This window comes from Arvicola amphibius, chromosome 1 (genome assembly GCF_903992535.2).
Source record: "Arvicola amphibius chromosome 1, mArvAmp1.2, whole genome shotgun sequence".
In the NCBI taxonomy this organism is placed as follows: Eukaryota; Metazoa; Chordata; class Mammalia; order Rodentia; family Cricetidae; genus Arvicola; species Arvicola amphibius.
Window position 1 is genome coordinate 48,673,348 of NC_052047.1, and position 13,155 is coordinate 48,686,502.

General features: G+C 39.9%; 1 protein-coding gene across 1 annotated transcript in view; it reads left to right on the forward strand.

The window, feature by feature from the left end:
* Positions 1–568: 568 nt before the first annotated feature.
* Positions 569–13,155, forward strand: part of Dhx15 (DEAH-box helicase 15) — a 41,359-nt gene continuing 28,772 nt past the window's right edge. The window contains exons 1-3 of the mRNA XM_038323029.2: positions 569–797; positions 6,356–6,791; positions 10,212–10,405. Of these exons, the coding sequence (XP_038178957.1) occupies positions 727–797; positions 6,356–6,791; positions 10,212–10,405 (701 nt within the window). The 5' untranslated portion in view covers positions 569–726. The remainder of the gene's footprint in view (positions 798–6,355; positions 6,792–10,211; positions 10,406–13,155) is intronic.

Consider the following 13,155-nt stretch of genomic DNA (forward strand, 5'->3'; position numbering starts at 1 on the left):
AGGCAAAATAAGGTGCACAGTACGATTACTGCCAATTTTCTGCACCCTATCCAAAACACCTATAGTTTGAATTAATAGATTTTCTCTGTCCTGTGGCAAACGGGCAAAATGAGTCGAGGTAAATTAACATTTTTCTCACCCTGTTGGGCATAGGGCATAACAACTGCAAATTCCGGTTCTGGAGTTATGAAATAGTTGCGTCCCGCTCTGCCACTTATCGGCTGAGTGATGATCATTAGTTTCCTAACCTTGCTGAGCTACAGACCCTAAAAGCAAAAGAAAAGACACAGACGGCTAGATTTCCTAACTCGGATCAGGCTTTTTCAACTTTCCGAGTAAACTCCAGACTGCAAGTAACAGCTCGAGGCGCGTCTCCGTCCCGCCCAGCCGCCACTCAGACTGCCGCACCACTTCGAGGAAGAGGGAGGAGCCTGCGGAGCTCAGAACCTCTTAGCCAATCGCACGGCGGGAGGGGCTGGCGGTCACGCCTCCGCTCGGCGTGCGCGCGCACCGCACCGGCACGCCCGCCGCGGAGGCGCGTGCGCAGGCCCAGCCCTCGTCGCGGCCGCCATTTTAGCTCCTGGTTCGGGCCGCAGCGAGCGGGCTGTGGTGGCGGGAGGGGTGGGGGTCCCCGCGAGTTGAGCAGCGGGCCTCTCCTGTGCGGATCAGGCCGCCGGAGTCTCTCTTCTTCCTTCCTTCCTAAGCGTTCGCTCTAGGAGTGCGAGGATGTCCAAGCGGCACCGTTTGGACCTTGGGGAGGATTACCCCTCCGGCAAGAAGCGTGCGGGGACCGATGGGTAAGGCAGGCCGGGGCGCGCGGTCGCGGCCCAGGCTTTTGTTGGCTTGTGGCGGGGAGCAGGCCCGGCGGCCGAGTCTTTGTCTGGCCCCGGGCGGCCGTGGGCGCGGGCTGAGTGTGTGCGGCGAGGGCGAGAGGCCTGCGGCGGCCACGAGGCCGCGGGCGGCGGGCGTGAGGAGCGGGCCGCGAGGCCTCGGTACTCGCGTGAGGCCGTCTGCCGGGAAGAGCGGCCGGAAGCCGGCGGGCAAGGGCACCGGGTCGCGGACGGCCCTGGGCGGCGGCGGGAGCAGTCCGCTTGCAAAGAGAGGCGCTCCCACCGCGGGGTTCAGTGTTTGGCGGGAGACGACGGGCCTCCTTCCATTGAGGCACTTCAGAGGAGGCCGTTGCCAACTTCCGCCCTCCGTCTGCCCTCCCGCCATCTCCTTTATTTCCTGCTTTGCTTAAAAATCGTCTCTGCTGAGCATCACTGGGGTAGGGTTATGAAAAGATGTGTGCCCACCTCCGCTCCATAAGTTATTTTCTTTCCGTTCTCCACTTTGGACTCACTTTTCAAAAAGTGTTGTTAAGCATGTAGGAGCAAACATACCCCACGTGTCGACTGAGAAATGTTCGCACCGATTCCTGATCTGGCACTTGGGCTCCTTTCTTAGACTTTCGCAAAGGGAAGAGGCATGTATCATGTAAGCAGTTATACATGTAATGCAGTTACCATTTTCCAGGGTTTTGTTTTTCCCAGTTCATACTTAAGATGCAGTGTGGTTTATAGTCCTGCTCGCCGCCTCAGGCCGTCGTGTGTTTTCACTTCGGCAATACAGAGATCTGTGTGGTTAATTAAAGCAAAACAGAATCCAGAGAAGACAGACTATCCAAATTTGTTGCATGATTTCATCGTTTTCTTTTGCCCTGTGAGTTTTTAATTCACGAGCAGCCCTTTGGAGTTTTGAGTTCTAACACTGTGAAGTATAGGTCAGGATAATGTGTTCTGATAATCTCATAAGATTGAAGTACTGGATATGGAAAGCAGGTTTGTCACTTGGATTTTGTAGGGTTGTTTTTTGTTTTTTTCTTAAATCTTGCAATACTGGGCATTGAGATAACAGCACCACAAGACAGCTTCTTAGTATCCTCAGGCAGAAATCCCACTGTTAGTATATGAGCTCTGCCACAGTACTTAGAAGTAGAAACACAGTGTATGATATTTTCCAAGGGAGAGCAAAGTTACAGTGAGCTTTTCCATACTTTCTAGTGGTGTCTAGGACTCTGTCTTTCTCAACATGAAACTTAGTAATGTAGTTAGACATCACCACCTGTCGTAATGACATTTATATTGGGTTGGTAAAGGCGGGGACAACATTTGGTTCTGAACTTCTGTGAAGCTGAAATGTCACATTTGGCTAAGGTGCAACTGACTTTGTCTCCTCAGGGGTCACATTGGAATAAACACTGGAAAAGGGTTCATTAAGTGCTTTTTGTGTGTATTTTCACCATTCAGAAAGCTTTTATTGGGATTAGGGGTTCCATGTTACAAGTGTAGTGGTTTCCTTTTAGCAAAACAACCGTGGTACAATGGACTTTTGGGTGTAGCATGGTAGCTTCATATTTGTTTTGAATATTACATGTTTGTCAGTGAGTATAGGAGAGTTAGTTCATTTGTACAGTAATTCCTTAATTTCTAGAGATTCTGGAGGGTAGCTTTTACTCTGTTTCCTAAGTTTTTTGAGTACCTTTTCTTATAGAAGTAGTTTTCTTTAGTAATGAGTTTATACAACATTTGTGCTTGGTTCCTTCTCCAGCCCCCTTCACTTAGTTTGAATGTACTTTGGACCTCCAGGGAGCCTTTACCCCTCCCTCCCTCCTCTTGTTTATTGTATTTGACAGCATAGGCTTGTGAACCCAGCTGTCACCAGACCCTGTTGTCTTATCTTTCCAATACTCTTTTGTGTGTGTACGTGTGTACACGCCACTGCTTGTGGTGTTTGCAAGAAAACATGGTAGTTACTTTCTTCCACCATGTGGGCCTCAGGGATCAACTCAGTTTTCCAGTCTTGGTGGCAAGTGCCTTTACTGGCTGAGCAGCTCACCAGTTTGGGAAGAATCTGAAGATATGGACATTTTCATTTTAATGCTTTTTAGTATTCCTGATCAGAACTTTTAATTACAGAATAGTACCCGATACTGTTATAGGTGCTTTGTATGTAGACGTGTGTTTCGGTGCAATCTTGTGTGGTATCTGAGATAATAATCAGATGCAGTGGACAAGAAATAATTCTTACGTAAAGATATAAAGGGAGAAAAAGCTGAAAATTCCTCCAAATCTTCATTTACATCTTTGGAGAGCATATTTATTCATGAGTGAGAACAGTAATAACAGTGAGCTCTCAGAATTTGTGTGGATGTATGCTTTGATTTTTTTCACTCATCATTAACATCAGCCTTCCCATAGGTTGCATAGTATTCCAGTTGTAAGGCAAGTCTCCCGTCTTGCTCAGTGATAATAAGTAATTCCCAAGTTTTTGTTATTTTGTAGATGGAAAGTATTTGCATCGTGTGCTTAGAAGTTCTGAAAGTGAGATTGTCAGCATTGATAATGATGAATATTCTAATGTAGACTAGTTTCATCATTATCAATATATTTGTGCCTGTTATTATTCTATGTACAATTTAAACTGAACCATCAGTAGTAACCAGTATTTGTTAGTGCATTTCAGATATGCCAAAGAACATTACCACAGCATCAGCTTATTTAATGTTTTTAGTTCCATATCAGTGGACACAACTTACATGCATGCAAGGAAACACTGACTGTTCTTGAGAAATTTCAGTGTTGACTAAAGAACTATTTAGAGTTTGCTCTTTTCTCTCTCTTCCTCCCTGCCCTCTCCATCATCCTCCCCCCCTTCCCCTGGCCTGCTGCAGCCCCAATAGCTCTGGCTGTCCTAGAAACTCACTGTGTAGACCAGAGATCATTCTGCCTGTCTCCCAAGTTAGGGGATTTAAGATGTGTACCACCACACCAGGATTGTTTTTACTTTCTTTAAAATTATGCTTAACTAGCAAATTTTTATGAACAACTTTTATGATCAGTGCCTATTTAAACAAGAAACCATGCACATAGACAAGTGGACCTATGTATGGAGAGGGATATAACATTTTTTTTAACCTTTGTTTGTCATTCAGAGTAGCCAGTGTGAACTGCAGCATTATTTCTAGGCAGTTGAATTAGTTTTCTGCATTCCAAATGTTTTCTTGATGGTTTGTTAATATTTTCATTTTGCAGAGTAGATAAGCGAGTCTTATGTCTTTCCTGTGGTTTTGCAGCTGTGGTTGCCATGCCCCTCTTTTTGGGCTGTGTGTGAAATTCTCACTTTATTGATCAGCAGGTTCTTGTGTTTTGCATTGCACTTCTTTCTCTGCTATAGTAATAGCGCTGTAGGTGAAATGTTTCCTGGAAAAGGTGTAAGTATAGGTATTATCACATAGCATTACATGGATTGCTTTGTCTAGTATCTCTCTTTCCCCAGGTTTTGTTGAGTCGGAAAGGTTAGGTCTGTATCTTAACTGTCTGATTCCATATTTTTAAATAAGGAAGATGCTTATTCAGCTTCTTTCTGTCCTTTGTAATGAAGAGATATCTACAAAAAAACCCTTTCTGTATGTGGGGGTGTATGCACATACACATTCCTGTTTGTTATAAACAGGGTTTCATCAGAAGCTGACTGTTACAGCTAAACTGGCCTGCAAACTCAAGATCCACCTGTCTCCTGTCACCATCACCAGTGCTGAGGTGACAGGTACCATGAGGCCATGCCTAGCTTACAAGGGAGCTTCAAATTTGAACTCAGGTTCTCTTGCTTTCACCCACTGAACCACTAGGCCTGCAAAGGTATCTAGTCCTTGAGCTGTTTAGTCTATATGATTCTTTCTTTGCTTTATAAACTTTCTTAACTCACATTTTGCGGTGTAAACACCCACTTAAGGAACATCTAAATAAGAAGCAAAATTAACAAAGGTGATGGTTGGGAATATTTTTTAGATAGGTTAAGGTTCAAGTTTGAAATTTTGAGACTTGTATTTCTGTATTTTCTTTCTCTCTCTCTCTGCCTTTCCCTACCTCCCTCTCTCCCTCCCTTTTCCTGCTCCCTTCCCCCTTCCTCCTTCCCCCTTCCTCCTTCGCCCTTCCACCTTCCACTCCCCCTCTCTGTTTTCAAGGCAGGTTTACCTATGTAACAGTTCTAGCTGTCCTGGAACTCTCTTTGTAACCCAGGCTGGCTTTGAACTCAGAGATCTGACTTCCCCTGCCTCCCAAGTGCTGGGATTAAAGGCCTACACCACTATGGCCTGGTCATTTTTCTTAGTATTTTTTAAGTAATCTTTTACCTATATACTTTTGGTTTCTTTGGGTTGTGGGTGACAGATGAAGCTTTGTTTCAGTTTTGTGTCCTGTGTTTTATAATTCTGTAGTGGGTGGATATTAGGATGGGAGAAGTCTCGTGCTATTAAGGCTTTTCTTCACTGCATGTTTGTATAGAATAGAATCCCATATTTTTTTTTTCGAGACAGGGTTTCTCTGTGGCTTTGGAGCCTGTCCTGGAACTAGCTCTTGTAGACCAGGCTGGTCTCGAACTCACAGAGATCCGCCTGCCTCTGCCTCCTGAGTGCTGGGATTAAAGGCGTGCGCCACTGCCGCCCGGCAGAATCCCATATTTTTTTTGTTGTTGTTTTTCAAGATAGGGTTTCTCTGCAACAGCCCTAGCTGTCCTAGAACTAACTCTAGACTAGACTAGCCTTGAACTCACAGAGGTCTGCCTGCCTCTGATTAAAAGTTTGCCACCACCACCCAATGAGAATCCCATATTTTAAGAACTGGATCAGATAAAGTTATTAGTTTACCAGTGCTGTATTTAGTAAGCATTTTAATTGTTGTATTCTGCTTAAGGTCGCTCCCCTACTTGACTGGAGAGTGAATGCTCTTTCTTGCTATGCTATATAAATACTTGAGTCACAGGAAATGGACTTTATTTATGTGTTGTAAGTAAAGAGCAATGACAGGCTTAAGGATTTGTTTCTGTCATCTCCACAATGACTTATTTTAGTTCGAGCCAACCATATGGCAACTTATGGTATATGAGTTGGATTTACTCTTTTAGGATTATTTGTCATAGATGCGAACTCAAAAAGATCAACCTGCCTTTACCTTCCAAGTGCTGGGATTAAAGGTTTGTGTCACCGTGTCTAGCTTCAGGTTTTCTGTTATGTTATATTGCATTTTTTGTTGAGGAGAGTGTGGAAGAGTTGGTCCTCTCAACTACCATATGGGTCCTGGGTATTGACTTCAGACTCTCAGGCTTGATAAAACCTTTATCTGCTGAGTCATTTTGGTGGCCTATGAATCAGTTCTTAATGTTGTCATACTTCAAGTTTTAGAAGGATGAAACGAGAGACCTCTTCTAGTAAAGATGTTAATGGTTGGTGCACAAAGAATCTGATCATTTCTAATAGTTCATTGAAACACATGTTTTTATATATAATCCTCTGATTTCTCAATTTTTGTATTTCCAGGAAAGACCGGGATAGAGACCGGGATAGAGAAGACCGATCTAAAGATCGTGACCGAGAACGTGATAGAGGAGATAGAGAGCGGGAGAGGGAGAAAGAAAAGGAAAAGGAATTGAGAGCTTCCACCAACGCTATGCTTATCAGTGCTGGATTGCCACCTTTAAAAGCTTCTCATTCCGCTCATTCAACCCACTCAGCTCATTCAACACATTCTACACATTCTGCCCATTCAACACACACCGGACATGCAGGACACACATCACTTCCACAGTGCATTAATCCATTTACCAACCTGCCCCATACTCCTCGATATTATGATATTCTAAAGAAACGGCTTCAGCTCCCTGTTTGGGAATACAAGGATAGGTTTACAGATATTCTTGTTAGGCATCAGTCATTTGTACTTGTTGGTGAGACTGGGTCTGGTAAGACAACACAGGTGAGTTGTTAAATATGATGGTAAATATGTTCATGTTTAAACTTAACTAAATGTACTGAATGGTCATGGTGGTTGTTTCCCATTGTCGCGTAGAATACCTTGAAGAAGAGTACTTTGCTGATCACTTTTTAGTGACTTTTCATGGTATTATTCCACTAGAGAGTATTGGGTTTTTTTTAGTCTGTACAGGAAAAATAACTGATGTTTTCTCATCTTGTTGAGTGGCAGGGATAATTTCCAACACATTTTAGCCCTGAGATCGTAAAGTTGTGAGTACAAAGTTCGCTTTCTAGTGCTTGTGTAGGGAGATCTGAACCACTGGGGTAGTTGTTTCTTTGTTAAAATATTTGAATTATGTGAATAGTGTCAAAAGTTCTCAGTTGTGGTAACATATCCCTTTTAATTCCAGCATTTAGGAATCAGGTAGTCAGGTTGCTAAATTCAAGGCTACCCTTGTCTACATGAATTACCATCTCACAGAAAGAAAAAGGTTAGAAGCCAAGCGGTGTTGGTGCATGCCACCTTTAACTTGAAGGCAGATGCAGGCAGATCTCTGTGAGTTCGAGGCCAGCCTGGTAGACAGCAAGTTCCAGGACTGACTCTATAGCTATAGAGAAACCCTGCCTTGAAAATCAAAAAGGAAAAAGAAAGAATGAAGATTGAATTCAAGCTGTCAGGTTTAATGGCAAGTGCCTTTAGCTAGCGTTTACTTGCTGACCACAATGCTTTGTTTGCTGGCTTTGGGGGCAAGTATGTTTATAGATTTTGAACTGACTGGATTTATTGTAGCCCTTCTTTTCTTAGGGAGCACTGTTCCATAAGCATCCATAAACTGTTTGGTTATATCCCTGAACTTAAACTTTTATTAATCTGATAAGTGAAAAGTAGTAGTGCTTATGGGGATTAATAGGCATTTCTTTGCCGAGTTGAGTGAAATTTTCATGTATTCTGAAAATATGCAAAGATAATATGCTTTTATTGGATTATTTTATTCATGCCTGTGAATAGAGGTGAACATTTATAATTGAGTATACTGCTAGGCAAGTGCATTGATCTGTATGCTTTTTTTTGAGCAATGATCTTGCTATGTAGTCTAGGCTTGCCTCTAGTTTGGCATCCTTCTGTAATGTTATTACAGACATGGAACTTCATATATGGCTTAGGATTTATTTTTAAATTTCTTTTTAAAATTATGTGCTACAATTTAAGTATTTCTTGGAGACATTTTGATACTGTAGCAACCAAAAATATTAAAAAGACTTAATTGAGAGACGACATGATATTAAGAGCTCAAAGTTTTAGCTCTGTGTGGTGACACCTTTAATCTCATTGTTTGGGAGGCAGAGGCAAAAGGGCAGCCTGGTGAACAGAAATAGATTCTGTTTCAAAAAACCCACCAACTTTTATGTGTTGAAATCTTTTAAAAAGATTCTTGAAGATTATAGATCTAAATTTATTAATGTCATTGAATTATAAATTATTTCATATTTTACCAGTAAGTTTACATAATCTTTGTTTAACTTGTTTATTACTTTTGGAGAGACAGGGGCTGTAGTGGGGAGCTGTGGGCTGCATTCCTGCCGCCCTGCTTTCGGCCTCCTGACTAGCTTATGCCCCAAAATAACATCACACAAATTGTATTCTTTTAAACACTGCCTGGCTCATTTGTTTCAGCCTCTTACTCACATCTTGATTAACCCATATCTAATAATCTGTGTAGCACCACGAAGTGGTGCCTTACCGGGAAGTTTCTAGCTTACGTCCATCTTGGGCTGGAGCTTCATGCGTCTCTCTCCTTGAGGAGAGGCACGGCAGTCTGACTAACTTAGGAGAGGCGTGGCAATTGTCTGAGCCATCTACCTCAGGGGCTATGTATTTTTCTTACTTTATCCATTTTAAGTTTTCTTATAGCTCCAACTTTTAAGATAATTTGCATTGTGCAGATGAGCATATAATGAGAACCAAGTGCTCTCTATCAAGGCAGACATTGTTATTGGGACTATGTAAAATATGTACCCTACTAGAAAAGTTTTGTTTGAAAAATTTTTTGTAGAAACAAAACGCAAGTTTACAGAAGATGGGTTTTTATTAGAAATTAATAATTAAGTGTATTGCTTTGTCATCAGTTAAGAATACAAAGAACCCCTAAAAGATTGAGATTTGCCAAATTAACCTAACTCTCTTGTTTCTAAAATGAGGTTAAATCATTCATTTTATTGGAATGGATTTTTTCCCAAAATCCAAACACTTTTAAGAATTAAGGATTAATTGTTCGTTTGATCTGCTAGTCAGTGGTTTGAATTTCACATTACTTGGTCACCACATTTTATTTTCTACTTTTGGAGGATGATCTGTGAAATGAAGGCAAATACATAAAGTTTTCCAAGAAAAGCACCTGACCATGGGTCTTTTGGTTTACAGAACTAGGGGAGATACTGTTATTTTAGTTTGTAGTTTTCTTTATATAAGCCCTTGAAAGATACTATTTTCTTTGGAGAATAGCATGGTTACCTCCCCTTTGTGTTATTTTTTTATGCAATAGTTAGCCTATAATGGCTAAAGTAATCTAAATTATGTAACAGTGTGCTAGCTAAGGTTTTTCATCAGATAGCATGTAAATGTTTAGATCCAAACCCTCTGCATTCTGTAGCTTTAGAACCTGTTGTGATCTCAGAAGCTTTGATGGAGGCAGGCCCAGGTAGTTGTAGCAGAGGATTCTTACTGAAGGTGGTGAACATCGGCGTCAGCCTTTTCTTTCCAGTTGAATGACTAGAGAACCAAACAGTGGGAGAATCCCTTCGAGTCTTCATAGTGTAACAGCTCACTATAACGACTACCTTGAGCTTGGAATTTTCTTTTCCTTGGCTACTGCTCTCAATCCTATTGAACTTGAAGGTGGCAATTTTAAGAACTTACTTTTAAGATGGTGCCTAACGTGCTATCATTATGCATACCACTCCTGGAGGAAAAGTAACATGACCTTTTGATGGATTACAATTTATAGTCATAAGATGATATATATATATATATGGTAGTTGTGCTTACATTTTATAATTAAAAAATGTGTTTTTTAGAACTACGTTATATTTTACTTTTGAGACTTAAAGGAAGGGTAGAATTTAAATTGGGTGTTTTTTTCCCCATTGTTTAAAAAATAGTTACGGTATAGCTTACTCTTACGCACATTGAGCAGAGTGAGTAGACTTAGCCCACCCAGGAGTATAGTTATATCACATCAGTGTTACCTATGAACACTTCTAGCTTAGAGAGTTCATGTTATCGTAACCTGAGTTATAAACAGTTTATTTGCATAATAGAATTTTGTCTTAAATTATTAGAGTGAAATAAAGTACTTGGTGGGGCATATAGTTGGTATTTAAGTAAAGTATAAAAAAATTTAAATGTGAAATTGCTTCATAGATACCACAGTGGTGTGTGGAGTATATGCGATCATTGCCAGGACCCAAAAGAGGAGTTGCCTGTACACAGCCCAGAAGAGTGGCTGCAATGAGTGTGGCTCAGAGAGTTGCTGATGAAATGGATGTGATGTTAGGCCAGGAAGTTGGATACTCCATTCGATTTGAAGACTGCAGTAGTGCAAAAACCATTCTTAAGTAAGTACTCTTTAAATCTTTAAAATGGATGCTTTTCTAATTGTTGTTTTCTACAGTTAGCTACTGAGCTGTACTGGTGGAGTTACCAGTTTTAGAATAGTATGAAGTAGACTGTCTTAGACATGCCAGGTGGCTTCTTAATTTTTTTAATAATTTTTTTCTTGGTGATAATATATCCCTTCAGTAGAAATTCCATTTTAAAGGTCAGGTTTAGTTACGTGGAACTACATCTTCTGTGAAATGTTACAGATGTCATAAAATGTGAAGTATTAATAGATTGTTCAGTTGAATATGGTAAAGTAAAAAAAATCACTTATTAAAAAGTTACTTTTAGAACAGTAACTAATATGATTTATTTGTGGGTAAGGGAAATTAATAGTATAGTACTTGTATGTCAACTCATGGAGGAATCCTTTGTAATAATGTATTTATGATGGCTCCTTAAGATCCTGCTTCCTTATAGCTGCTATGCTTATGACCATATTGAGCCTCATCATAACTTGCCTGCCTAGTTGTTTTCTATATCTTATGGTTATGTTCTGCATAAGTAGCGATATATATTGTCTCACAAATCTTACTTTCTTCTATTGCTTTTATGTGTTGGCATTTATAGGACATTTAGTCAGTTTTAGAAATAATTTGGTTACAGTGTGATTTTCAGTTGCATTGTAAGAAGATGATGTGTAGCACGTGTTGAGTGGTCAGTGACACGAGCCTGGTGTGGATAGAACTTATAATGAGATAAATGAGACTGACTTGGTTGAATTAGGAAAAGAATTTTAACTGTCTGGAGAAGTAGAACAGATGAGATGTTTTTGTTTTTAAATATTTAGTATGTTCTTCTCTAAAATGTATAACTTAAAAACACTTCTTTTATTAGACTATCCAGTTACTTTTTAGCTAATATACTTTTTTCTACTTCTTGGGTGTGCTTCCTCATCTCTCAAAGGATGACTTTTTAACATTTGATTAGTACATTTATCGGGAGAAAGCAGTTTGGAATTTAAGGTTACAAGCCTTAATAGCGTGTGTGGTAGAAAGTAGATGAAGGGTAGATTTTCAAAAGATGCATCTTTGTGAAAAACCAGCTCATTTTAAAACAGTGCAATAGTTCAAAGAGAAAACATTTTTGATATTGTATTACCTTATTAAGCATTTCCTAGAAATTGTAATTAAGCTTTAGAAAAAAAATGTTCCTGATAAACTTATTGGTATTTTATAATCTGTTCAGTAGTTTAAACTAACTTGGCATAGCTAACAGCCTTGGAAATGGGTTTATTTCTTCATTTTCTTAAAGAAAAATTTAACTATTATTTAATGAGAAGAGTGCTAGTGGTAGTTTTAATTGACAGACTGACTCCTTCACTAAGCAGCCTTTGTAAAAGTACCTGGATATGTTTGCTATAGTAATGTATTAACTCTGAAAACTCATGTATTAAAAATAGCTAAAGCTTTAATAAATTTAAGGTCAGTTGTACAGTTGATTGAATAGGAAGAGTGTATGCATAGAACAGCTCTTTACAGTAGATTAGCTATTTTCCTATCTAGAAATTAAAGTTCTCATATGTTCATCAAATAGTCAAATGCACTTTTATGGTTTTTCGAGACAGACTTTGTTTGTAGCTTTGGAGCCTGTCCTGGAACTAGCTCTTGTAGACCAGGCTGGCCTTGAACACAGAGATGCACCACCACCACCCGGCCAAATGAACTTTGAATACAAAAGAATAGTAAAGAAGATTTTTCTTAGCGGTATGGTGAGTGGACAGGGTTTTGTAATTGTTAGGTGTCTTGGGGCCTCAAGCTTATTTTCCCTGTTGCTGTTTTGGGATCAAAACTATGAAATACAAACAACAAACAAAAACTACATAGTTTTGAGGAAGCTAAAGAGTCAGTCCGGCTTGTGAAAACTAGTGGGTGAGGTAGGGATGAATGCCTCTGTTAACTGTCATACATCCTGATGTGTCAAAGAAGACATTAGCTCGTAATACCTTTTCAGTGCACTGAAGAACTTTGTAGTATGGAGTGGAGTAAATAATAAGAAACTTCTCAGTTATTTTCATGGAACAGATAGTTTATGAAAGGGAACAGTTTGATACTCATGCCTATAGAAAAATATTTTAGAGTTGACTTCATAGCTGATATTACTGGTAGTTAGGGTGATAATTTTTTTTTCAGATGCACAATTAGAAGAAGCTTGATATTGAGGGAACCCAGCATTTAGCAATGCATACTCAGCTATTTAGCTATTTAACAGTGCTTATGTGTTCGACAGTGTGGTAAGAAATTAAAAAGCAAATAGCAAATACAAGGTTTTGGATCAGAACCTGGTATTTACATGGAAGACTAACTTAAGGATTCGATTTAGATGAGAAATTGGTTTGTCAAGGTATTGGTATGGAGTCTAACCCAGGATCTGCGTTCACTAGGCACGTGTCTCAGTCTTGAAAATTACTGTTTAAAATCTAAGACCCAAGTGAAGCTAATAGAAGGATTTATGTATAAGGTGAAAGAATTTCAGACATGGAATAGAATTTTTTCTTTGTTCCCTTAAGGGAAAGGTTAGTTTTTAAGCCTTTAAATATATAAAATTTGAATGTGGGTTTTAGCACGGCCCACCCTAATGCATATGTGTGAGTATATAACAGAACAACATGTGGTTCTCTCCATCATGTCGATTCCAGCAGATCAAACTCAGGTTATCAGGTGTAGTGGAAGTTCTTTTAAATGCTGAGCCATCTTTCTGTGGTAAT